A 24,864-nucleotide genomic window follows, 5' to 3' on the forward strand; every position below is an offset into this window, starting at 1 on the left:
GCTGCAAAGGCTTGGTGTGCATTCTAGAGTGGAATGCACACCCACATCCTAGGAGCATAAGAGAGGTCCTATCTTCTCTTTGTTGATACAGTATATGGTATAGCAAACACACGTATATCTCTCTAAGTATAAGAGCCTTTTGTTCAGATGGACCCGCTAGACTCCTGGCACCAGCTTTGGGGAGTCTTCACAGGGTCACATCTTGACCTCACACAAATCACACACACACACACACACACACACACACACACACACACACACACACACACACACACGCAAGGTACTCTTTGTGTGTATGAAGACGTCATATGTTAATGAACCTATGCATATTCATGTAACCTCAATAAAAGAGCAGTGTTACGGGAGAATGGACGAGAGCAACTGGGGTCAAGCGAAGGAATGGCGTTTGTCCGGTTCTCTCCCGTGCACGAGAAACATGAAGAACTTTGCCTACTTCGTGTCTTGCTTGCAGTGTAATTATATTGTCCTCAACGTTCCAGCGAATAGGTTCAAGCTACAAACCTATCAGCGCCCTACACTGTGTTGTAGCTGATAACCTTGGTGCTTGTTGAAAGTTTTAACGGGCCATATGTTTGTAGATTCTGCCTTGGACATTCTTCAGAGTACCAGACATAAGAAGTACGGTCTGGGGTCTTCCCACTTCGAAAAAAGGATGACTATGTTTTATACGTACAAGCTGTCAAAGAAAATCCTAATTTAGTGCCTTATTTTGGCTTAAAGCGGTCATGTCCATTAACTGATCAACTTAATAATTTACACTTTGTGTCTGGATACCCACCAGATGTCCTTCATGACCTTTTTGAGGGAATAGTGCCAAGAGAGTTAGCATTGTGTTTTCAAGTTTTTTTGAAGAAGCACTACTTCAGTTTGACTGAACTGAATAATATAGTCACATGTTTTCCATATAAGGGCTCAGACAAATTGAACAGTCCACAAGCAATCCCTTCAAATTTTGCTGGTCGCAAAACTGTAGGAGGAAATGCTCATGAAAACTGGGCCCTAATACGTTTGTTGCCTTTCCTTGTTGGTTTACGTGTACCTGAAGATGATTGTCACGGTCCCCGTGCCTGCTCGGCTGGCCCTGTGTGGCTACATGTTATGTTTTGTCTTTTCTCTCTCTCCTCTCTCTCTGCTCGCTGCCTGGGCGGAGCTCATTGTGAGCTCCCGGCCTCCACCACCTGTAGGCAATCACCTGTGGCTCCTCACCCTGTTTGCTCCCGCTACTTAAGGCAGTGACTGAGAGCACCTCGCCGCTGGACTATTGAATAACGCTCGTCAGTGCTACTTTAGCCTCAGCCAGTTTTGAGCTCTGTCCGTAAAAGTTCCGTGCTAACCCTTGTTCTCTGTATGCAGATTTCTCGTGTTTTGGTTTGGAGACTCTGGACGCTTTTCCCGACCCCGCTCTGCACCCCTGGGAACCCTGGCCCCCTTCTCCCTCACCTGTATATAGTGCACCTGGAGTGTGTAAATAAACCTGTTTTTCTGAGACTTCAGTCTGCGCCGAGTCCTCCCTGCTCCTCCGTGACAATGATCCTGTTTGGCAACTTCTTCTGACTTTGAAGGACATTGTTGAGTTAGTGGTTGCCCCTGTTCACACAACACAAAGTATTGCCTACCTTTAATTTAAAATATCTGACCATCGTGTCAGATATTTGGAAGTTTTTCCTGATCAAAGGCTCACACCAAAACACCATTTTTTGGAGCACTACCCTGCTTTAATAGAAAAATATGGGCCATTGGTTGGAGTATGGACAATGTGCTTTGAGGCGAAACACAGATTTTTCAAGCAAGTTGTGAGACACACTAACAATTTCAAAAATGTGTTGCTGACCCTTTCTACAAGGCATCAAATGATGATGGCATACCACATGCAATCAAAAGAGGTGAAACCTGCCCTGCTTGTCACAAAAATATCCAGAATGCCTGTAGATGTGCTGCATCCAGACATACAGGCAGATTTGAGAGCAAGATCACCATCTCTGACTTGTGTGCAGCTTGCCACCACTGTCACCTACAGTGGAACAAGATACACTGCTGGGATGATCCTGTCTAATGGTTCAACATGTGGACTACCAGACTTTGCTGAGATAATACAGATAGTCGTTTTGGACAATTGTGTATATTTCATTGTGAAGTTACTTGCTGCATGGTATGTAGAGCATCTGAGATCTTTTCAACTGGAGGACACTGGCAAGATCAGTCTTTTGGAGCAGCAGAAACTTGGTGACATGTGGCCCTTGGCTTCTTACAATGTGGGAAGAAAACGCTTGGTAACCCTGAAACGTTACATCTGCTGTGAATAATAGGTAAAAAACAAAAAACAAAACGACAACAACAAAAACTTGATAACATGTAAATCTCCCAAGTATTTGTTATTTGCAACATTTGGTGTGTTGAAGTGTGCTTTTTGTTTTATAGTTTTATATCTCAACTATTGTATAAATGAAAAGTAATAACTAATTTTATTTAATTGAAGGGAAATTTAACTCTGCCCATTTACATTTTATTTTAGGTTGAACAAGATGGAGGCAAAGCTTCGTGTAATTATTGATGACCAAATCGAGAAGTTGGTTCTTCCATCAGGGATCCCACCAACATTGGAGGAGCTGCAGAGTGTTGTGAAGGATACTTTTGGGATTTCAAATGACTTCAGTCTTCAGTATTTTGACCCAGAATTCCAGGACTACTTCACTCTTCACAGTGACGGCGATATCCTACTAGATGTACGAGCCAGGATCAACGCAGCGTGGATGAAATAGCGCCAAGTCACCGGCGTCCTGTGTGACCGAAGAATGCCCAATCGCCTCAAGTCAAAGATCTACAAGAGTGTAGTGCGCCCCGTCGCCCTCTATGGATCCGAGTGCTGGCCAGCCAGCGCAAAGCACGAACAAGCCCTTCACACGATGGAAATGCGGAGATGGATGGACCGAATCAAGGACGACGTGAAGAAGATCGAAGCCGATCTGACCGACGCCCTTGACCGACCCAAGTGGAGACGACTTTGCAGAAAAGCGGACCCTGCAACCGAGCGGGAAAAACGCTAGGAGGAAGAAGACTTCACTCTTCACAGAGCTGACCAGATAAAAGACAAAGACACTGTGAAGGTTGTTGGCATCATCCCGGTCATGCTAAGCTTGACTCCGGTTGATGACAGTTTTGGCGGCCCCTCTGGCCAACTGTCTGACTATGACTCCTCATATGCTGAGTCAGTTGTATGTCAATGCAGACTCTGCTGCAACTACTTCTTCTCAGGACACCATTATTCTCAAAAGGCAGAAGACCACAGAACGTTGTGAGCCCTGGCCGAAACAGTTTCCCATTCCACAGTTTGCATATGAAACTGAGATGTACCTGGAAAGAGCCACTGAGGAGTATAAAAAGAATGGAAATCTTCTGCCCACCTCCAAAGTAAAGACTGATATTCTTGAGAAGTTGGCTGAAACTATATTTACATTTACGGCCCATCCTTCAAGTGCACAGGTTAGTTATGTTGCTGAGGCACTTGTGACAAAATACCCTTGTCTCAAGGAACCTGGCTCTTTCTCAGGTTATTATGGTTGGCAACAAAGCATCAAATACAAGATGGCCAATTATCGTACAAAACTTAGAGGGTTTGGTGTTCCTGAGTTGACATGCAATGCCATGAAACACAAGAGTCCAGGTGACCAGAAGTCTGCAAATAAAGTGAAAAAGCCTCGGAAAGCAGAGGTAAATTACCTTCCGCCATATCCAGCAGGTGAAGATGAGGACAGTCAAGAAGAAGAGAGAATTCAGTTGCTTACTGAAGTCAAGAAAAGAGACAACAACAAAGTGATAAAAGAAAAAATGGCTAAAACATTTGCACATAGACGACATGAAATTGTCAACCTGTCCCCCAGCATTGAAGACATCAAAGCCAGATGGCCAGCTTTGTTTGAGGCATCTCATGTGAGTTCCAAATTCATTTTAGGTAGGCTTTTGGTTTTTTTTAATGTAATCTTTCAAACTTCAAATAATTTGAGGCTGCATCATGGTTTTTTTTGTCATTCAGCTGCAGGATGAGTTCTACAGGATCACCCTGGTACACCTTGAACCCAAATTCATGTCCATGCTGGATGAGTACACTCCCAAACTGTTAGCCCTTTTCCATTCCAAGGGGGGAGCCATGGGATTGAAGTTGCAGGCTATCATAGCCAAGGTATTTTCCACAGACATTTCAGCTTGGAATTTTATTTAAATAATTTTTTTGTCAAATTTCATTTGCATGGTGCACAGCTCCACTAATTTGTTTGCATGTTTTTGTCAGTGCAAGAGGACGCCACTGATATAATTAACAACACAATTATGGGTTTCATGTTTTAATTGTATTTTAAATACATGTCTGTTCTTAGTAAAAAAAAAAAAAAAAAAAAAAAAAAAGTAATACAGGTATTGCTGGGTTTTTGTTTTGTCCCAAGAAGGAAAAACCCTTTCTGACAAACAAACTAAATTAGATAAAAAACTAATTGACTAAATTAATGTAATTTACTAAAACGACACATTTAAAGATTGAAGCTTACAAGCATACAACTTGTTTAAGCATACAACTTGGAATTGTCTTTACCTATATAGTGTTGACAATACCTTTGTGTTGACTGTCAGCAACCAGGCATGTGCATTAACATCAGCTAATTATCGCACATAATGTTCCATGTGATGATAATTTGATATTTAACAGTTTTTTTTTTAATACTGCCAATTCTCACAGTTTTGTCTTAATAAATGGTCACTTATCTGATGATAATTTTTGGAATTCTTGTTCATTTTCAGTCACCAAGCAATCCTAGCAATAACATAACCAGAAATCTGGTTATTCAGTGCTTGATGGTGTACCCTTGGGGAGTCCATTGATCAACTGATCAAAGAGTACAGTGTAAGTGTTGAAGTAGAAACATTATTCTGTTTTTGTTATTCATATGTGTTTGTCAAGTTTCAAATAATTTGAGGCATTATCATGTTTTATTTGTCATTCAGCTACAGGATGTGTCCAGGAAATATTTCATGTGTGCAACTACAGTCAGAAAACCCATGTGTTTGTTGTTTCAGGATGCTGATGAGGATGGTGTGTCACAAGATCTTTCTGAACAGAGGATGAAAATCTACAAAATCAAGGCTGTTGGATCTGAGGAGGATGACATTGGCATTGTGCTGGAGGGTGTGAGAGTTATGCCTGCTCTGGGTAATTTTCCAAGAGCATGCGCAATGCTGGTTGGATTGACATATGCAGTCGATCTTGCCTATCTCAAAGAGCTAAAATACACCTTGGAAGTATTCCAGAAACTTTTCCTTGAACTGGATTGTGCTAAGCTCTCACCAAAAGTGAACAGCCTCAAGAACAAGTTATTGGCTTAAACGAGGACTCTGAAAGAATGAAAAGGAAGTAAGCTCACTGAAAACCTTTGGTTTGTCTTTGTTAGATGCAGCTATCTTTTCAGTTTTCAAGTTAATTTCAACTTATTCATATCTTACCCAAATGACCTGCAATGTGTCAGGCTGTATTTGTGCTCTTCATTTTAATGTTTGTTTTTTATTACCTACAAGTTTCTTAGGAATATTCTGTTTGAAAGGCAACAAATTGGAGGAATCACTAGTGAAGCTTTTCTTTGTTTATAGTGTATGTTACTATAAAACATTAGTTTAAAACAACTTTAAAATTTAACAGAAGTGCAGTCCTGTAGCTGTAGAAATGTTACTTCCTCTTACATGTGTCTTAGATTTTCTCAGGTTAAACATCCAAATTGGGATAAAAGGTTGATTTACATTATTGATATTCCATGTACATGAGTGAAAAAACTTTGTTCTACAGTTATATTGAGTGATTCAATTTAACAAAAGATTGACTAACAAAACCTTTTGTTAGTCAATCATAAATAAGTAACAGAGATAAAGGAAACGGTAAAGGATATTCAAATTTCAGGTTCATGTTGATATTACAGTCTAATCTAAAGATTAATTTCTTTTTTACAAAACTGGTTTACATTCATGCAGTTCCTTTATGTTGCTGTTGCTCTGTACACAAAGCTGTGTGATAAACTGTTTATGACACTAAAACAAATTTACAGCAGAGGAATGTATTTAGGAGATCAGGAGATTGATAAGAATTCAGTGTATACGAGCAGAAAAATGTTATATTATAAATTACTGTGTTTTATTTTCCACAATAAAACACATTGCTGTTTTGATGTTTTCTTTGTGAAATTGATTCATTTTACTCAGAAAATAAGTTAAGGTTCCGGTGACGTCACCATCCCGAATGGCAGGCTAAAGCAATAGCTCCCTCGCGAAAATAGTTATTTCGTCCCTTCAGAACATCAAATACTAGACCTACAAATAATACTCGAATAGATGAGAGGGGCAAGAATGGGGAAGACGCGTGCAAACAAAGAAACCACCGCAGCAGAAACTGCAGATGCAGAAAATTTGAGGAGCAGCTCTCTTACGAAGGGACAAGAAGGCGAAGCTAATGCTAACCCAGCTCTCTCAAGTGCCGACGTAAGTTTGACAAAAATCCTGGAGGAGATTCGGGACTTCCGAAAAGACATAAAAGAACAATTAACTGATATTAAATCAGAGATTACCAGCGTTAATCAAAAAATAACAGAGGCAGAGGTACGAATTGAAAAAGTGGAAGACCGTGTTCAAAACTTGGAACAGACTCTGAATAAGATGATAAAAGTCATGCATCAACAAGAAAATAAGCTACTTGACTATGAAGGAAGATCCCGACGAAAAAATTTAAGGATCTATAATGTCCCGGAAGGAGCCGAGGGCTCGTCTATGGTGGACTTTGTGGAAAAACTACTGCGGGACACTCTGGAGATAAACCCTAACGAGGAGTTTGGCATTGAGAGAGCACATCGGGCGCTGGATTTAAGACCCGCCGGAGACAGGCAAGATAAAACGCGATCAATAATAGTCAAATTTCTCCGCTATAGGGTTAAAGAAGAGATCCTACGTAGAGCTTGGGAAAAGAAGAAAGTTTTTCTGAATGGGAAATTGATATTCTTTGACCATGACTACCCTCCAGTAGTACTGCAGAAGAGAAAGGAGTACGTAGAGGCGAAGCGGGTGTTAAAGCAGAAAAACATCCGCTTCCATACTCCGTTCCCGGCAAAACTACGAGTGTTTTATGAGGATGGAATAGTTCTGTATCAGACGGCGGAGGAGGCGACTACAGACATGAAGGACAGAGGACTTCCAGTTAATGTGACTACACCGAAGGAGAGTCTGGTCGAGCAGCTGTCCCGTACCGCCTGGGAAACCACGAGAGGTCCAACTCAGCGAGGGACAGACGACGAGCGAGAGAAAGATATCAGGGCGAGACTGCGAACCTTCAGAAGACAGATCATGCCCTCGCCAGAGGAGCTATAAGTACTGTCGGACGTTAAAATGAGGTAAAAATATGTGGTGTTAAATATATTTCAAGATGTTTTGTGAGTATATCTTTACCCCAATTGGATGAGATTACACAGATATAAGCGAGAGACACATAAGGACACACTTTTTGTGAAATGAACAACGACTTTGTTTTCTGCCGCCTCAAGTGCCATGATGGGGGCCCTCAGCCCATATATGGGAGAGGCTTTCCTCCACAGCTAGACGTTTTCTCTAGCTCTACACAGGGTCATTTCTCCGAGACCCCAGCCTTGGAATCACAGTTTTTTGTTTGTTTTTTTTCTCTGTATTTGATGTTTATGTTTGATATGTTTGTCTGTTTAGGGAGTAGATCTGATAAGTTTAATTTTACTTGCTTTATGGACATACGCTGATTACATATGGCTAGTGATAAAGTAAAATTTATATCTTTCAATGTTAATGGGCTGTTAAATCCAATTAAACGTACTAAAATCCTAACTAAAGTGAAAGCAGAACAAGCCCATATAGTCTACTTACAGGAGACCCACATGACAGATAAGGAGCACGTAAAATTAAAGAGAATGGGTTTTACTAATCTGTTTTTTTCTTCATACATATCAGGACATAGGAGAGGAGTTGCAATCCTTATTTCAAGCAAATTAAACTTTGAAAAAGTATCTGAAATGGGTGATAAAGAGGGCAGATTTATTCTAGTAAAAGGGAAAATAGATGGGAATTTGATCACCCTCTTAAATGTTTATGCCCCGCCAAAGAGTGATATTAGCTTCTTCCAAAGGATTATTAATATTATGGTAACAGAAACAGAAGGCCTTTTGATCTGTGGAGGGGATTTAAATATACACCTGCAGCCAAAATTAGACTCGTCTAGCAAGAAAACATACGATATGAAATCTCCATATATCAAAATGAATGCACTTTTTGAGGAGGTAGGATTAATGGACATATGGCGAGACCTTTTTCCTAATAGAAAGGACTATACTTACTACTCTGCCCCACACTCTCTTTATACAAGGATAGATTATTTTATAACATTTGGTAAAGATAAGGATAAAATATATACTTGTGGAATTGGAACGATAGATATAAGTGACCATGCACCAATATATTTATCCATTGATTTTAACTTACGGTTAAAAAATAATACATGGAAATTGAACTCAAGTGTCACGGTTTGCGGGGCAAGCCGTGTGGATTTGTAGTGAGGATCCAAAAGGCGGCAGCTCTGGTGCAGGTGAGTGTTTATTTACAGCAGTGGGTACAAACAGCAACAGGGTGTGAACATGAAACCGAAACCTAAACTGGGTAAACTAACACACAAACCAGGAATGACGGTGCAGGGAGGTCCGGGGAAATACATGCAGGGAGACCGAGGGGAAACAACACAGATGAACCAGCAATTACTAAGACAGAAAATACAACTTAAATACACTCAGAGAACACAGGGAGATTACACACAGGTGGGAAACACAGCTGGGAGTGATTAACATAACGAGACTAGGGAGGCAAACTGAAAACACTCACAAAAGACGCAGACCTTCACAATAAAACAGGAACACACGGGCAGAACAGAGTAAACACTAAACAAAGGAAGAACAGAACCAAAATCGAAGAGAAAACACAAAATGCTGGGTCAAAAGGACCCAGGATCATGACAGTACCCCCCCCCCCTCAAAGGCTGGCTCCAGACAGCCCAACAAGAAACAAAACAGCCAGAAAAAACAGAAAACAACCCGACCAGGGCGGGCGGCGGGGGACCCAGGAAGGAGGGCTCGAAGCAAAACAAAACCGGAGCACCAGAAGGCCAAAAGACAAAAACAAAAAACGGGCCCAAAACCAAAAGAAACGAAGCACACCAAAACACAGGAAAAAAAACAGAGTCCAAAACAGAAGAGTTCAGGGGGCCGACAGCACAGGAGTCCAAAACAGTTCGGGGGGCCGACCGTGCGGACGGCAACGGCGGCGACGTGGATACAGTTCGGGAGGCCGGCCGTGCGGACGGCAACGGCGGCCACTCAGGCGATGGCGGTCCGGGGGCCGGCCGTGCGGAAGGCGACGGCGGCCACTCAGGCGATGGCGGTCCGGGGGCCGGCCGTGCGGAAGGCGACGGCGGCCACTCAGGCGATGGCGGTCCGGGGGCCGGCCGTGCGGAAGGCGACGGCGGCCACTCAGGCGATGGCGGTCCGGGCGCCGGCCGTGCGGAAGGCGACGGCGGCGACTCAGGCGATGGCGATCAGGGGGCCGGCCGCGCGGAAGGCAGCGGCGGCGCCCAAGTGTCAGGCGCACCGGCCGAGGCTTGGAGGGCACAGGACCAGGCGACGCTGAAGCAGAGGCAGGACCAGGCGATGCTGAAGCAGAGGCAGAGGCTGGACCAGGCGTAACAGAAGCACAGGCAGAGGCTGGACCAGGCGTAGCAGAAGCAGATGCAGCTGGACCAGGCGTAGCAGAAGCAGATGCAGCTGGACCAGGCGTAGCAGAAGCAGAGGCCGCAGGACCAGGCGTAGACGAAGACTCTGATGAAGCCGGACCAGGCGAAGCACAGGCTGAGGCTGCAGCAGGCGAAGCACAGGCTGAGGCTGCAGCAGACGAAGGCTCTGAGGCTGCAGCAGACGAAGGCTCTGAGGCTGCAGCAGACGAAGCACAGGCTGGAGCTGCAGCTGACGAAGGCTCTGAGGCTGCAGCAGACGAAGCACAGGCTGGAGCTGCAGCTGACGAAGCACAGGCTGGAGCTGCAGCTGACGAAGCACAGGCTGGAGCTGCAGCTGACGAAGCACAGGCTGGAGCTGGCGTAGCAGAAGGTGGCTGGATGGGCTCCTCGGGCCCTCCAGCTGATGTGGCATGGTGCTGGTGCGGTTCTCCTGAACCCCCAGCTGACGAGGAAGGTTGCTGAACGGGCCCCTCGGACCCTCCAGCGGAGACAGGAGGCTGAACGGGCCCCTCGGACCCTCCAGCGGAGACAGGAGGCTGAACGGGCCCCTCGGACCCTCCAGCTGACGAGGTAGATGGCGGCGTGGGAGCCGCGGAGTCCTGGATGAGCTCATCCGAGCTCCCAGCAGGAGCTGATGCAGAGCCAGAGAGATTTGAGACCCCTGGCTGAATGTTAAGCTGACCAGCGGACCGTACTGCTATCGGGGCCTGCGCTACAGGCGGCACTGGAGCTACTGGGGCCTGCGCTACAGGCGGCACTGGAGCTACTGGGGCCTGCGCTACAGGCGGCACTGGAGCTACTGGGGCCTGCGCTACAGGCAGCACTGGAGCTACTGGGGCCTGCGCTACAGGCGGCACTGGAGCTACTGGGGCCTGCGCTACAGGCGGCACTGGAGCTACTGGGGCCTGCGCTACAGGCGGCACTGGAGACCGAGCTGAGAGTGGCACTGGAGACGGAGCTGAGGGTGGCACTGGAGACGGAGCTGAGGGTGGCACTGGAGACGGGGGAGCTAACTGGGCTGAGAGTGGCTGCGCGGGAGCTAACTGGGCTGAGAGTGGCTGCGGGGGAGGTGATATGCTGTTCACAAAGTCATCTGCCGCACAGAACACCGCCCCTGAATGAACAGTCATACAGTCCGCAAATGGAAAACAGTCCTCACTCACCACAGCCGGCGAATTAGAAGTCCGAACGTCCAGCTGTGGGGTGGCGCGCTTGCGGCGCGATCGGCGTCTCCTCCCCGCAGACGGCTCCGACGGGCCGGGCAAGATCGCATCCGGCGAGTCGGGCAGCGAGGCAGGAGTGGCTGAGAGAAGGTGGGGTGTGTGCCGGAGAAAAGCCTGTATGGTCGGAGGAAGTGAATTTAGTAGCCATGGCAGGCCGGAAAAGAGCCGTTGTAGCCGACCTTCCACGGCGCGGCGAAGCTCGTGCGGAGGATTCTCCAGCCACAGCCCGAGGAGGATCTCCACATTGTAGCCGATGTCATCCTGGAGCTCCTCGGACGGATTGACTGCCGCTGGGTCCATGGTGGCTGGTTCGTTCTGTCACGGTTTGCGGGGCAAGCCGTGTGGATTTGTAGTGAGGATCCAAAAGGCGGCAGCTCTGGTGCAGGTGAGTGTTTATTTACAGCAGTGGGTACAAACAGCAACAGGGTGTGAACATGAAACCGAAACCTAAACTGGGTAAACTAACACACAAACCAGGAATGACGGTGCAGGGAGGTCCGGGGAAATACATGCAGGGAGACCGAGGGGAAACAACACAGACGAACCAGCAATTACTAAGACAGAAAATACAACTTAAATACACTCAGAGAACACAGGGAGATTACACACAGGTGGGAAACACAGCTGGGAGTGATTAACATAACGAGACTAGGGAGGCAAACTGAAAACACTCACAAAAGACGCAGACCTTCACAATAAAACAGGAACACACGGGCAGAACAGAGTAAACACTAAACAAAGGAAGAACAGAACCAAAATCGAAGAGAAAACACAAAATGCTGGGTCAAAAGGACCCAGGATCATGACATCAAGTCTATTGAATGATTCACCTTTCAAGGCACAAATTAAATCAGAAATTAGTCTCTTTTTAGAGTTCAATGATACCGGAGAAGTACCACCTCCCATACTATGGGATACTCTGAAGGCGGTACTAAGAGGGAAAATTATAGCAATAGCTTCATTTAGGAAAAAAGATAAGAATAGAAAATTAGAAGAGTTGAGTAAGAAACTAAAGGAATTAGAAAGAAGACATAAAAGGGACTTAACACAGGATATATTAAGGGACATCAAAAACATTAGGAACGAAATTAACAATATAGCCACACAAGAAATCAAGAAAGATTTAATGTTTTCGAAACAGAGACAATATGAAAGTGGCATTAAATCTACCAAAATATTGGCGTGGAAATTGAAAAAAAAGATAGCGGAAAATACAATTTATAAAATTAGGGACCCAAGTACAAAAGTGATAAAAAATAAATTAAATGAAATACAGGAAGCCTTTGAAAGATTTTATAAAACCCTATACTCTGAAGCCCCGGGCGGGACTGAAGCTCAGATGGATAGCTTTCTGAACTCTCTAGACTTACCCACTCTAGATGAAGAACAAAATCAAGCAATGACAATGAATATAACTGAGGAAGAATTAAAAGCTGCAATTAATAGGCTTAAATTAAGTAAATCACCAGGACCAGATGGTTACACGGCAGAGTGGTATAAAGAATTTAAAAAGGAACTGATACCTGTCTTACTGCCTACATTGAATTGGGTTTTGAAAAAGGCACAAATGCCCCCCAGTTGGAAGGAGGCAATTATTTCAGTTATACCAAAAGAAGGCAAAGATAAAATGGAATGTGGATCTTTCAGGCCAATCTCTGTTCTTAACGTGGACTATAAACTTTTCACATCTATCATGGCCAAACGGCTAGAAGAGTTCCTACCAACACTGATATGTAATGATCAAACAGGTTTCATACATCAACGCCAAACACAGGACAATATACGAAAGACACTACACATTATGGACCATATACAAAAACACAAAATCAAAGCAATTGTGATGAGTGTAGACGCTGAAAAAGCCTTTGACTCTGTCAATTGGAAGTTCCTCTACAGGGTACTATATAAATTTGGCTTTCATGATATGATTATTAAAACGATACAAGCATTATATGATAATCCTACAGCCAGGATCAAAATTAATGGATGCCTATCCAACAGTTTTACCCTAAAAAGGGGCACTAGACAGGGCTGTGCATGGTCACCGTTACTTTTTGCACTATACTTGGAACCACTAGCTCAATCCATCAGGCAAAACAAGGACATTAAGGGAATTTTTATCAAAGGGACACAATATAAACTGGCTTGCTACGCGGATGACATTTTGATTTACCTTGGACACCCAACATATTCTTTACCCAAGCTGATGCAGTCATTTGAACAATACGGCCAATTATCAGGCTATAAAATTAATATAGGTAAAACCCAGCTACTCTCATATAACTACAGCCCACCAGAAGAAATAAAATGTAGCTACTCTCTGGTATGGCAAACGGAGTGTTTTAAATATTTAGGCATAAATTTACCGAAAGATCTTACAAAACTATTCGAACAGAACTACCTACCCTTATACAAAAAAATAAAGGAAGATATAGTAAGATGGAATTTAATTCCTTTCTTTAGTTTTAATTCAAGAATTGATTCTATTAAAATGAATGTATTGCCAAGATTTTTGTATCTATTTCAAACCCTACCAATAGAGATTAACCAAAGTCAATTTAATGAGTGGGATAAAATGTTATCTAGATATATATGGCAAGGTAAAAGACCAAGGGTTCGCCTTAAAACACTACAGCTGGCTAAGCAAAAGGGAGGATGGGGCCTCCCTGACCTCAGATATTATTATTTTGCAGCGCAGATGAGAGCAATAATATGCTGGTGTAACCAATCATACACTGCCCAATGGAAAACCATTGAGGAACAAATGCTGTCTATACCTATTCAGGCAACTCTAGCTGACAATAACTTACAAACCTATATAAAAAATACTGATAACATGTGGGTGAAAAGGACCCTTAAAACATGGAGAACTATTATAAAGGAATATAAACTCGAGACCAATATTACAGTTCTTAAATGGTGTGCTTACGACTCAGAGTTCAAACCTAATGAACTGGATTCTAGATTCAAGGACTGGACAGGTAAGGGCATAACAGCCCTGTGCAGTATAATGAAGGATGGAAAATTGTTCAGCTTTGACATGCTTAGAAAAACATTTTCATTAGAAAAAGAAGACTTCTATCGATATCTGCAGTTAAGGCACTATGCCGACACGAAGATGAGAAACGTAACAATGATAAACACACGCTTGATGGAACTGTTTATAAAAAGCTATAACTCAGAAACTATTGATAGAATTGTATCATGTCTCTATAAGGGTCTAATGGATTTGAAACCACATTCAACTTCATATATTAGAACAAAATGGGAGAAGGAAGGAGGGATAAAAATATTAGAGGAAGAATGGACGGCAATATGGAGATATCAGTGGATGTGTACCAGCTCACAAAAGTGGAGGGAATTTGGCTGGAAGTGCCTAATTAGATACTTTATAACACCTTCTCAGAAGTCTCATTATGATGATAACCCCCCTGCTTGTTGGAGGAACTGTGGAAATCAAAGTGCAAATCATCACCATATTTTCTGGGACTGCTCAATCTTGAGGGATTATTGGAGAGAAATACATAATGCCTTACAGGATATCTTTAAACGTGAACTACCTCTCGAGAGTAAGACTATATTCTTTGGATATATACCTCAGGAATGGCCTAAATATGATAAACATTTAATAAATATTTTATTGGTGGCCTGTAAAAAGAATATCACCAGAAAATGGTTATCCCCAGAGAGCCCAAACATAAGTACATGGATGGAAATCACAATGGAAATTTATAACATGGAAAAGATAACAGCTTCTGTTAACCACAAGCTGGAGAAATTTACATCATATTGGGAAAACTGGGTTAAATATATCACGCCTCATAGGCCAGATTTTACTATTACAAACCAATAATTATGATGTATGTATATATATTTATAGGATCACCCCATACCAACACATCCGTGTTTTTTTTTATAGTTTTATATCTCAACTATTGTATAAATGAAAAGTAATAACTAATTTTATTTAATTGAAGGGAAATTTAACTCTGCCCATTTACATTTTATTTTAGGTTGAACAAGATGGAGGCAAAGCTTCGTGTAATTATTGATGACCAAATCGAGAAGTTGGTTCTTCCATCAGGGATCCCACCAACATTGGAGGAGCTGCAGAGTGTTGTGAAGGATACTTTTGGGATTTCAAATGACTTCAGTCTTCAGTATTTTGACCCAGAATTCCAGGACTACTTCACTCTTCACAGTGACGGCGATATCCTACTAGATGTACGAGCCAGGATCAACGCAGCGTGGATGAAATAGCGCCAAGTCACCGGCGTCCTGTGTGACCGAAGAATGCCCAATCGCCTCAAGTCAAAGATCTACAAGAGTGTAGTGCGCCCCGTCGCCCTCTATGGATCCGAGTGCTGGCCAGCCAGCGCAAAGCACGAACAAGCCCTTCACACGATGGAAATGCGGATGCTGCGATGGTGCCTAGGCCTGACACGATGGGACCACGTCATGAAACGACGTTAGAAAGAGGATGGGAATTGCGCCAATCACAGATAAGATGCAAGAAGCGAGGCTGCGGTGGTACGGACATGTGGTACGGAGCGATGAGAACTCAGTGGTGAGAACAGCACTGCGGCTCAGCCCCCAAGGACGTCGACCTAGAGGCAGACCAAAGCGGAGATGGATGGACCGAATCAAGGACGACGTGAAGAAGATCGAAGCCGATCTGACCGACGCCCTTGACCGACCCAAGTGGAGACGACTTTGCAGAAAAGCGGACCCTGCAACCGAGCGGGAAAAACGCTAGGAGGAAGAAGACTTCACTCTTCACAGAGCTGACCAGATAAAAGACAAAGACACTGTGAAGGTTGTTGGCATCATCCCGGTCATGCTAAGCTTGACTCCGGTTGATGACAGTTTTGGCGGCCCCTCTGGCCAACTGTCTGACTATGACTCCTCATATGCTGAGTCAGTTGTATGTCAATGCAGACTCTGCTGCAACTACTTCTTCTCAGGACACCATTATTCTCAAAAGGCAGAAGACCACAGAACGTTGTGAGCCCTGGCCAAAACAGTTTCCCATTCCACAGTTTGCATATGAAACTGAGATGTACCTGGAAAGAGCCACTGAGGAGTATAAAAAGAATGGAAATCTTCTGCCCACCTCCAAAGTAAAGACTGATATTCTTGAGAAGTTGGCTGAAACTATATTTACATTTACGGCCCATCCTTCAAGTGCACAGGTTAGTTATGTTGCTGAGGCACTTGTGACAAAATACCCTTGTCTCAAGGAACCTGGCTCTTTCTCAGGTTATTATGGTTGGCAACAAAGCATCAAATACAAGATGGCCAATTATCGTACAAAACTTAGAGGGTTTGGTGTTCCTGAGTTGACATGCAATGCCATGAAACACAAGAGTCCAGGTGACCAGAAGTCTGCAAATAAAGTGAAAAAGCCTCGGAAAGCAGAGGTAAATTACCTTCCGCCATATCCAGCAGGTGAAGATGAGGACAGTCAAGAAGAAGAGAGAATTCAGTTGCTTACTGAAGTCAAGAAAAGAGACAACAACAAAGTGATAAAAGAAAAAATGGCTAAAACATTTGCACATAGACGACATGAAATTGTCAACCTGTCCCCCAGCATTGAAGACATCAAAGCCAGATGGCCAGCTTTGTTTGAGGCATCTCATGTGAGTTCCAAATTCATTTTAGGTAGGCTTTTGGTTTTTTTTAATGTAATCTTTCAAACTTCAAATAATTTGAGGCTGCATCATGGTTTTTTTTGTCATTCAGCTGCAGGATGAGTTCTACAGGATCACCCTGGTACACCTTGAACCCAAATTCATGTCCATGCTGGATGAGTACACTCCCAAACTGTTAGCCCTTTTCCATTCCAAGGGGGGAGCCATGGGATTGAAGTTGCAGGCTGTCATAGCCAAGGTATTTTCCACAGACATTTCAGCTTGGAATTTTATTTAAAGAATTTTTTTGTCAAATTTCATTTGCATGGTGCACAGCTCCACTAATTTGTTTGCATGTTTTTGTCAGTGCAAGAGGACGCCACTGATATAATTAACAACACAATTATGGGTTTCATGTTTTAATTGTATTTTAAATACATGTCTGTTCTTAGTAAAAAAAAAAAAAAAAAAAAAAAGTAATACAGGTATTGCTGGGTTTTTGTTTTGTCCCAAGAAGGAAAAACCCTTTCTGACAAACAAACTAAATTAGATAAAAAACTAAATGACTAAATTAATGTCATTTACTAAAACGACACATTTAAAGATTGAAGCTTACAAGCATACAACTTGTTTAAGCATACAACTTGGAATTGTCTTTACCTATATAGTGTTGACAATACCTTTGTGTTGACTGTCAGCAACCAGGCATGTGCATTAACATCAGCTAATTATCGCACATAATGTTCCATGTGATGATAATTTGATATTTAACAGTTTTTTTTTTAATACTGCCAATTCTCACAGTTTTGTCTTAATAAATGGTCACTTATCTGATGATAATTTTTGGAATTCTTGTTCATTTTCAGTCACCAAGCAATCCTAGCAATAACATAACCAGAAATCTGGTTATTCAGTGCTTGATGGTGTACCCTTGGGGAGTCCATTGATCAACTGATCAAAGAGTACAGTGTAAGTGTTGAAGTAGAAACATTATTCTGTTTTTGTTATTCATATGTGTTTGTCAAGTTTCAAATAATTTGAGGCATTATCATGTTTTATTTGTCATTCAGCTACAGGATGTGTCCAGGAAATATTTCATGTGTGCAACTACAGTCAGAAAACCCATGTGTTTGTTGTTTCAGGATGCTGATGAGGATGGTGTGTCACAAGATCTTTCTGAACAGAGGATGAAAATCTACAAAATCAAGGCTGTTGGATCTGAGGAGGATGACATTGGCATTGTGCTGGAGGGTGTGAGAGTTATGCCTGCTCTGGGTAATTTTCCAAGAGCATGCGCAATGCTGGTTGGATTGACATATGCAGTCGATCTTGCCTATCTCAAAGAGCTAAAATACACCTTGGAAGTATTCCAGAAACTTTTCCTTGAACTGGATTGTGCTAAGCTCTCACCAAAAGTGAACAGCCTCAAGAACAAGTTATTGGCTTAAACGAGGACTCTGAAAGAATGAAAAGGAAGTAAGCTCACTGAAAACCTTTGGTTTGTCTTTGTTAGATGCAGCTATCTTTTCAGTTTTCAAGTTAATTTCAACTTATTCATATCTTACCCAAATGACCTGCAATGTGTCAGGCTGTATTTGTGCTCTTCATTTTAATGTTTGTTTTTTATTACCTACAAGTTTCTTAGGAATATTCTGTTTGAAAGGCAACAAATTGGAGGAATCACTAGTGAAGCTTTTCTTTGTTTATAGTGTATGTTACTATAAAACATTAGTTTAAAACAACTTTAAAATTTAACAGAAGTGCAGTCCTGTAGCTGTAGAAATGTTACTTCCTCTTACATGTGTCTTAGATTTTCTCAGGTTAAACATCCAAATTGGGATAAAAGGTTGATTTACATTATTGATATTCCATGTACATGAGTGAAAAAACTTTGTTCTACAGTTATATTGAGTGATTCAATTTAACAAAAGATTGACTAACAAAACCTTTTGTTAGTCAATCATAAATAAGTAACAGAGATAAAGGAAACGGTAAAGGATATTCAAATTTCAGGTTCATGTTGATATTACAGTCTAATCTAAAGATTAATTTCTTTTTTACAAAACTGGTTTACATTCATGCAGTTCCTTTATGTTGCTGTTGCTCTGTACACAAAGCTGTGTGATAAACTGTTTATGACACTAAAACAAATTTACAGCAGAGGAATGTATTTAGGAGATCAGGAGATTGATAAGAATTCAGTGTATACGAGCAGAAAAATGTTATATTATAAATTACTGTGTTTTATTTTCCACAATAAAACACATTGCTGTTTTGATGTTTTCTTTGTGAAATTGATTCATTTTACTCAGAAAATAAGTTAAATTCATTTCATTTTCTCTTATTATTCAGTCATTATTTTTAAGGTTTATTTGGAAAATTATTGAATCCAATTTGAGTTTTACTGAAAAAACAAGAAGATTTCATTTCTTTGCAATGGATATTTTAGGAAGTTTTTACTAAACCTTTGCCAGATAGTAAATTCAAAGTAAGTTTTCTCAGAGACTTATTTCATATCAATTTTTTTTTTTGGTAAAGTTGGGCAATTTAAACCTTCAGTTTGAGATTTTGACCCTAAATCCAACACATATTTACAGTTTAATTCTATTAATATCTACTTTTGTTTTCTATTTGAATTTAATTAACATTTTCTCTACATTTTACATAAATCTTTTGAAATTAAAATCTACTTAATTATTTCAAGTGTCACTTTGTTGCCATAACTTTTTTAAGTAGCCTCTAGTCACAGTTTTTACAGTGTGGGTCAAATTTGATCCAGTGTCTTGTGGGGTATTAAATACTTAGGTTAGTAGATACTAAAATGATAAATGGGTTATGAACAGCCAGGACCCATAAAAAGAAGCTTGCAGTACTCAAAATGTTAAAGCTGACTTTGATAGACAAGTGTCAGGACAAAGTGCATCCCAGCTTGCTGTGCATGGTTCTGTGTACCTCCAGACCGTATGCCCACACTCAGCCTTGGTCTTTTTCCTGTTTTTTGGAAATATTTCAGATTTATGTGGTACACATTTTTCTTTCTTTATTGTCCATTGGTGAGAAATACTAAGATGTTCTTATCCTGGTTCATACTATGTTGTTCATAGTACCATTTTGTTAGAATCAGCCCGCATCTCCCTATTTAGACAACATGTCACAAGTATCTAACCACTGCAACTAACACATTTCAAATGGTCCAACCTTTAATATGAAGTTACATGTTCTCAGCTCAGAGAGTGAAGAAAGTGTTTTGAGAGGAGCTGATGTTTCGCATGTAAACTATGGGCAACTTTAACAATCATGTGTAGTTCTAGTTGAGAAACACACAATTTTCCCTAGCGAGCAGAAGTTGCTACGGTGTGCACTGACTGAAATGGCTGGTCTGTATGAATTTGTAACTAAGACCTAAAAGAGCTACTCTTTTTTGCCTTATTTTCACTTTAATTTAAAAAAAAGAAAATTGTATTTTTTGCTTTAGCTGCAAGTCAGTGATTAGGTTTACTCACTGAAAACGTCTTGGTTAGGTTTATGAATGACAGATATGTTGGGTCAAGTAATACACAAGGATACCTTGTGTTTAAGTGAGTCAGTGGCTCTGACAAAATGATATTAACAGACACCGTTAAAATGGGTTGGCCGCACACACTATGAGGAACTAATAATATTTATATAATATTTGTTGTCCCTTGCATTGCCTTTCCCACGTCAATAAAATCCATTTAACTACTACATGAAAACAGGGAGAGCAAGTGAGATAGATTCTTCACCTTAAGTACAAAATTAATTGGCAATGGATTATAACTGCACATTAAGACATCGTATGTTTCAGATGCCTGCAGCTTTCCCAAGGTCTCACACATACTGTGGTGCATTTATTCTTTTTAACAAATTACCATTTTCCATTAATGGTTCAGAATTAAAAGGACACTCTTCAAAAGACTTGATAAACCATAAACTCCTACATCGTCAAAGCTTATATGCATGGCTTTTCTAGGAAACCACTCAGGAGCAAACTCTACCGTACACCCCTAAAAGAAAACAACAAAGAAAAAACTGAACAAAAATACAACTTGACATTATGTTCTTTTTCTTTAAACTCTGCCTATGTTATGTCATTTACATTCCTACCTGCATTAGCCCATCTATTTTCATCATATTATTCCTGTCCTTTGTCGTTTCCCCTTTCCCAATTCCATTTTTGGACAAGTCATCAGCAAGGTCTTTTACTTTTCTGCCACTTTTAGGTGGTAGTGTGGGCAGAATATCGAGCTATAAAAGGTAAAATTACTTCAACCACGAGCAAGTTGATTGCTCGCGGTTGAGGATGTTAAAAGGCATAAGGTGAATACTGAGAGCCTTAGGGACTGATGTGAAAAAAAAGTCCCTTTAAAAAAGTGCACATTAAGACATAAGCTATATATGTATATCTATCTATATCCATCTATTGTCACGGTCCAACAGATCTGCCTGAGAAATTCTGCTTTGTTTTCTCTTTTTCCTCTCTTCCTCTCTCTCCCTCTGTCGCCTGGGCAGAGTTCATTGTGGGCTCCCACCTTTGGCCTACATACCTGGGAGATGATCAACACCTGCGTCTCATTCACTGGCCTCTACTAAAGGGAAGAAGCGAGACTGATCTTCGCTGAATCTTTGCTTGACCTGTGTCAGTGAAATCCTGGCTAGGACCTTGCAGTCTAGTTCCCGTGGTTTTGCTTCTTGCGTTAACACATTGTTTCCCTGTATACAGACACCCTGGACCTGCCCTTGTTCCCTACAGCGATCCTGGTGCGAGAGAGGAGGGAGAGACTGGTGAGATACCAAGAGAGACTGAAGAGGAGTGAGAGTGTCCCCCTGCTTTTCCCTGTGGATTCCCTGGAGCCCTGATCCCCGCACCCTTGTATTTAGCATTTTGTCACTGTCACACATTTCACCTGGTGTTTGTGAATGAACCCTCTGTTCTTCCTTTGAGCAAAGGAGTCCTGCGTTTGAGTTCCTCCAGTTACTGTAACATCTATACACTGTGAAGAAGGATCTTAGAGAAGCAAGTATTGCTGCCCACTGTACTGAAGATCTATAAGCAAAACGTGTAAAAGACATGCAGGTGTGTCCATTTCATGCTTTACCTATCCAAAATGTGAAATGTACACACATGCAGAAGTTGCAGGAAGCTGCAGTAACAGCAGAGGGAGATATTTTATTTCAAGCCCACATGAAAATAATCACTGGAAAGAATTTAATCAGATATAATTAGCACATTTACTTGTAAATACATATTAGCTGCCTAGCTTAAATCATTCACAGCGATTAAGGACCATGGAATGTACTTCATACATTTTTTGCTCATTACAGACTTTGTGGATTTTAACTATACTATCTCCCCATGCTGGTAATGCAAATTCTGCATGCAGTTAAGCAACTTCTTCATATGTGTCCATTCCATGTTTTGGAGAGGCAAAGTGTGAAATGGACACGGTGGACATGCGTGTCTATTACACATTTTGTCATGATACTGGGTTGCTATAAGGCCATTTCCAGACAATTTGAAATCCATCATTCTACAGTGTGAAAGGCTACTCACAAGTGGAAAACATTCAACACAGTTGCTATTCTTATCAGGAGAGGATTGTATAAGTACAGGATATTTGGAAGAGTTGCCAGGAAAATATTTTTTCCTCTGAAAAGGAAAAGGGCTTAGGTTTATATCTGAACAAACCACTCACAGAATGGTGTATTTGGACAGGACCAGATGGGGAAATGTTTGGCCATAATGCACAGTGTCCTTTTTAGCAAGAATGAAAGACAGAATATCAGCACATTGCATCCACAGGACTTGGGAAGCTTGCAGTCATTAAGTTAGCCACAAATTTATCTGCATACCAAAGTATTCTCAAACCATTGATAAGGCCATCTGTCTAAGAGCTAAACCTTGGTCCAAATTGAGTTCTGATCCAAAGCACACCAGAAACTCTACAACTGAACTGCTTAAAAAAAAAAAAAAAAAAAAAAAAAAGTAAAGGTGTTTCAAAGTCCAGACCTCAACCCAATTGACATGATGTGTCAGGACCTTAAAAGAGCTCTGTCGAAACAGCTCTGCAAACAAGAGTAGGCAGAATTCCTCCACAGTGACGTGAGAGACTAATAAAGTTATACAGAACATGATTGCTTCAAGTTATTGTTGCTAAAGGTTGTTCACTGCATTTCGTTGCCCTGTAACTGTGCATGTGCAATGACAATAAAGTTGAATTCTATTCTATTCTATTCAACATGCATCAGACACTGCTTCTGTATTTTGGCATAGATTTTGTTTTTCAATTTTTTTCTTATATTTTTTTTTTATTATCAATATTTAGTATAAAACTCATTTCATTAAATCTATTTATTTGAAATTAAATGTTAAAGACTTAGCTTAACGCTTACAAAAGGGATATTACATATTTTAATAACACAGGTTATGGTTTCGTGTTTTTCATCAAAATTTTCCATCCCCTCAATGCCAAATACCTTGTACCATATACGTTGGAAATAAGTAGTAGTGGCATGAAGGATATCTGACATTTACATGAGAAGTAGGATGCTTAGTAAATTAAACAGCAAGCAGTCTGATACTGTGATGATAGACAAGCAGGAAACTTTAGCTTTTCTTTCATTGTTTCCTGGGTGTTTGAAGTCGTGTCTTTGCATCAACTATCAATAATCCAAGACCTAAAGGCCTTAATTCTAGTGTTCCTTAATGTATAATGGCAATACACAGGCACTGAAGAAAACAAACATGATAAGGGATGTGTGATGAAATGTGGATGGCTCATAGAAAATTAGTATTAGTCTATAATGTTAAAGTGGATTATGAACAGTCATATTCCTCATGCAGAGCATGTTTGATGACCTGCATAGTGATACATGAGCCTCTGGCTTTTAAAGTCTGCCACATTAACATTTTTTTAGATTAAGATGGAAGCCTGTTTTTATGGACAATAAATACATTGCTGAGAATAAAAAATTCAAAGTCATAAATTCATCATAACAGTGGCTTTCCTGGAATAATTTCAACACTGCATGATTACAGATCAATGTGATTCTAGTTTTTAGGGTGTATTTATTTATTTAGAAACGTACACCCCAATGAAGACTTTCTTTCGTGTGTATTAGATATTAAATAGAAAGAGGGTGAGAGATTAAAACAGTTTACTGGAGCGTAACATAATGTAATACAGAAAGGAGAAGAAAACAGCTACATTACAGCAATACTAATCACTGAAACTCTAATTTTATGCATCCATCCTGCAGACACAGCTGTGCCTAGCTTATATTTTCTGTATACATCTTTTTGTTTTTGGATTTAACCATAAATAAATAATTACTTTTTGCTGTTTGCTTTGTGCAGTCTTTTTCCAGTCGATAAAATGAAATAAAATTGAATTTAACTGAATTGGAAATTAGAGCAGTCTAGACTTCAATATTCCTTTCCTGACTTTGTGAAATGAAATGCAACAAATGATTATTTTCTATTGTGAATTACTGAATTGATATTAACTAAAATCATAAATGGTAAATAAATAATGAAAAAATAATTTCAACAGGAATATTCTCTTATCTAAAATCAACATTTAAGTTGAAATGTACGCAGAACACAGTACTTTTCTTCATATTTCTTATTTTTGGTTGAGAGAGACTACGCTTGTTGGCATGGAGGATGTCAGTGTTTTTTCCTGAGAAATGTTTACACATTTTTCTGAGACGTCAAAAACAATCTGACTTTCATTAGTAACTTTAATGCTATTCCTAGGCTGAAGCACTTATTTATAGTTTTTAAACAACAGGGTTGTTTGTGTTTAATTAAAAGAGAGTCCCACTGTGTTTTGATTAGTGGTACTATGGCTCACTCTATTCCTGCTAATTACTAGTGCAATTGTGTTTCCATTGATAGCCAGTTGGTCATCAATCTTCATGTTAAAAAAAAAAAAAAAAAAAAAAAAAGGATAAACTTTAAGAAGTCACATGATCACCTCAGATTTCAGCAATATTAACAAGCAAACGACTCAAACATTTCACAGTTTAGCAGTCATTTGTAATGATGATACATTTCCATGTAACTGGTAACCCAAAAGGGACAATACATCATCATATAATTTTTCTGTTTAGTCATTGTGGATCAGCAACAGGGCCTTTAAAAATATGT

General features: G+C 40.9%; 1 protein-coding gene across 1 annotated transcript; it reads left to right on the forward strand.

Moving 5' to 3' along the window:
• Positions 1 to 3,254: 3,254 nt before the first annotated feature.
• LOC147305380 (uncharacterized) lies at positions 3,255 to 4,392 on the forward strand. Its single transcript, XM_086277547.1, has 2 exons — positions 3,255 to 3,948; positions 4,052 to 4,392. Exons 1-2 carry the CDS (start codon positions 3,367 to 3,369, stop codon positions 4,235 to 4,237), a joined length of 768 nt encoding a protein of 255 aa, XP_086133673.1. The 5' UTR covers positions 3,255 to 3,366; the 3' UTR covers positions 4,238 to 4,392.
• The last annotated feature ends 20,472 nt before the right edge of the window (positions 4,393 to 24,864 follow it).

This window comes from Aulonocara sp. 'chitande type north' Nkhata Bay, linkage group LG20, assembly GCF_057382095.1.
Source record: "Aulonocara sp. 'chitande type north' Nkhata Bay isolate Kocher_YH1m ecotype deep benthic linkage group LG20, A_spYH_male_GT1.1, whole genome shotgun sequence".
Classification (NCBI taxonomy): domain Eukaryota; kingdom Metazoa; phylum Chordata; class Actinopteri; order Cichliformes; family Cichlidae; genus Aulonocara; species Aulonocara sp. 'chitande type north' Nkhata Bay.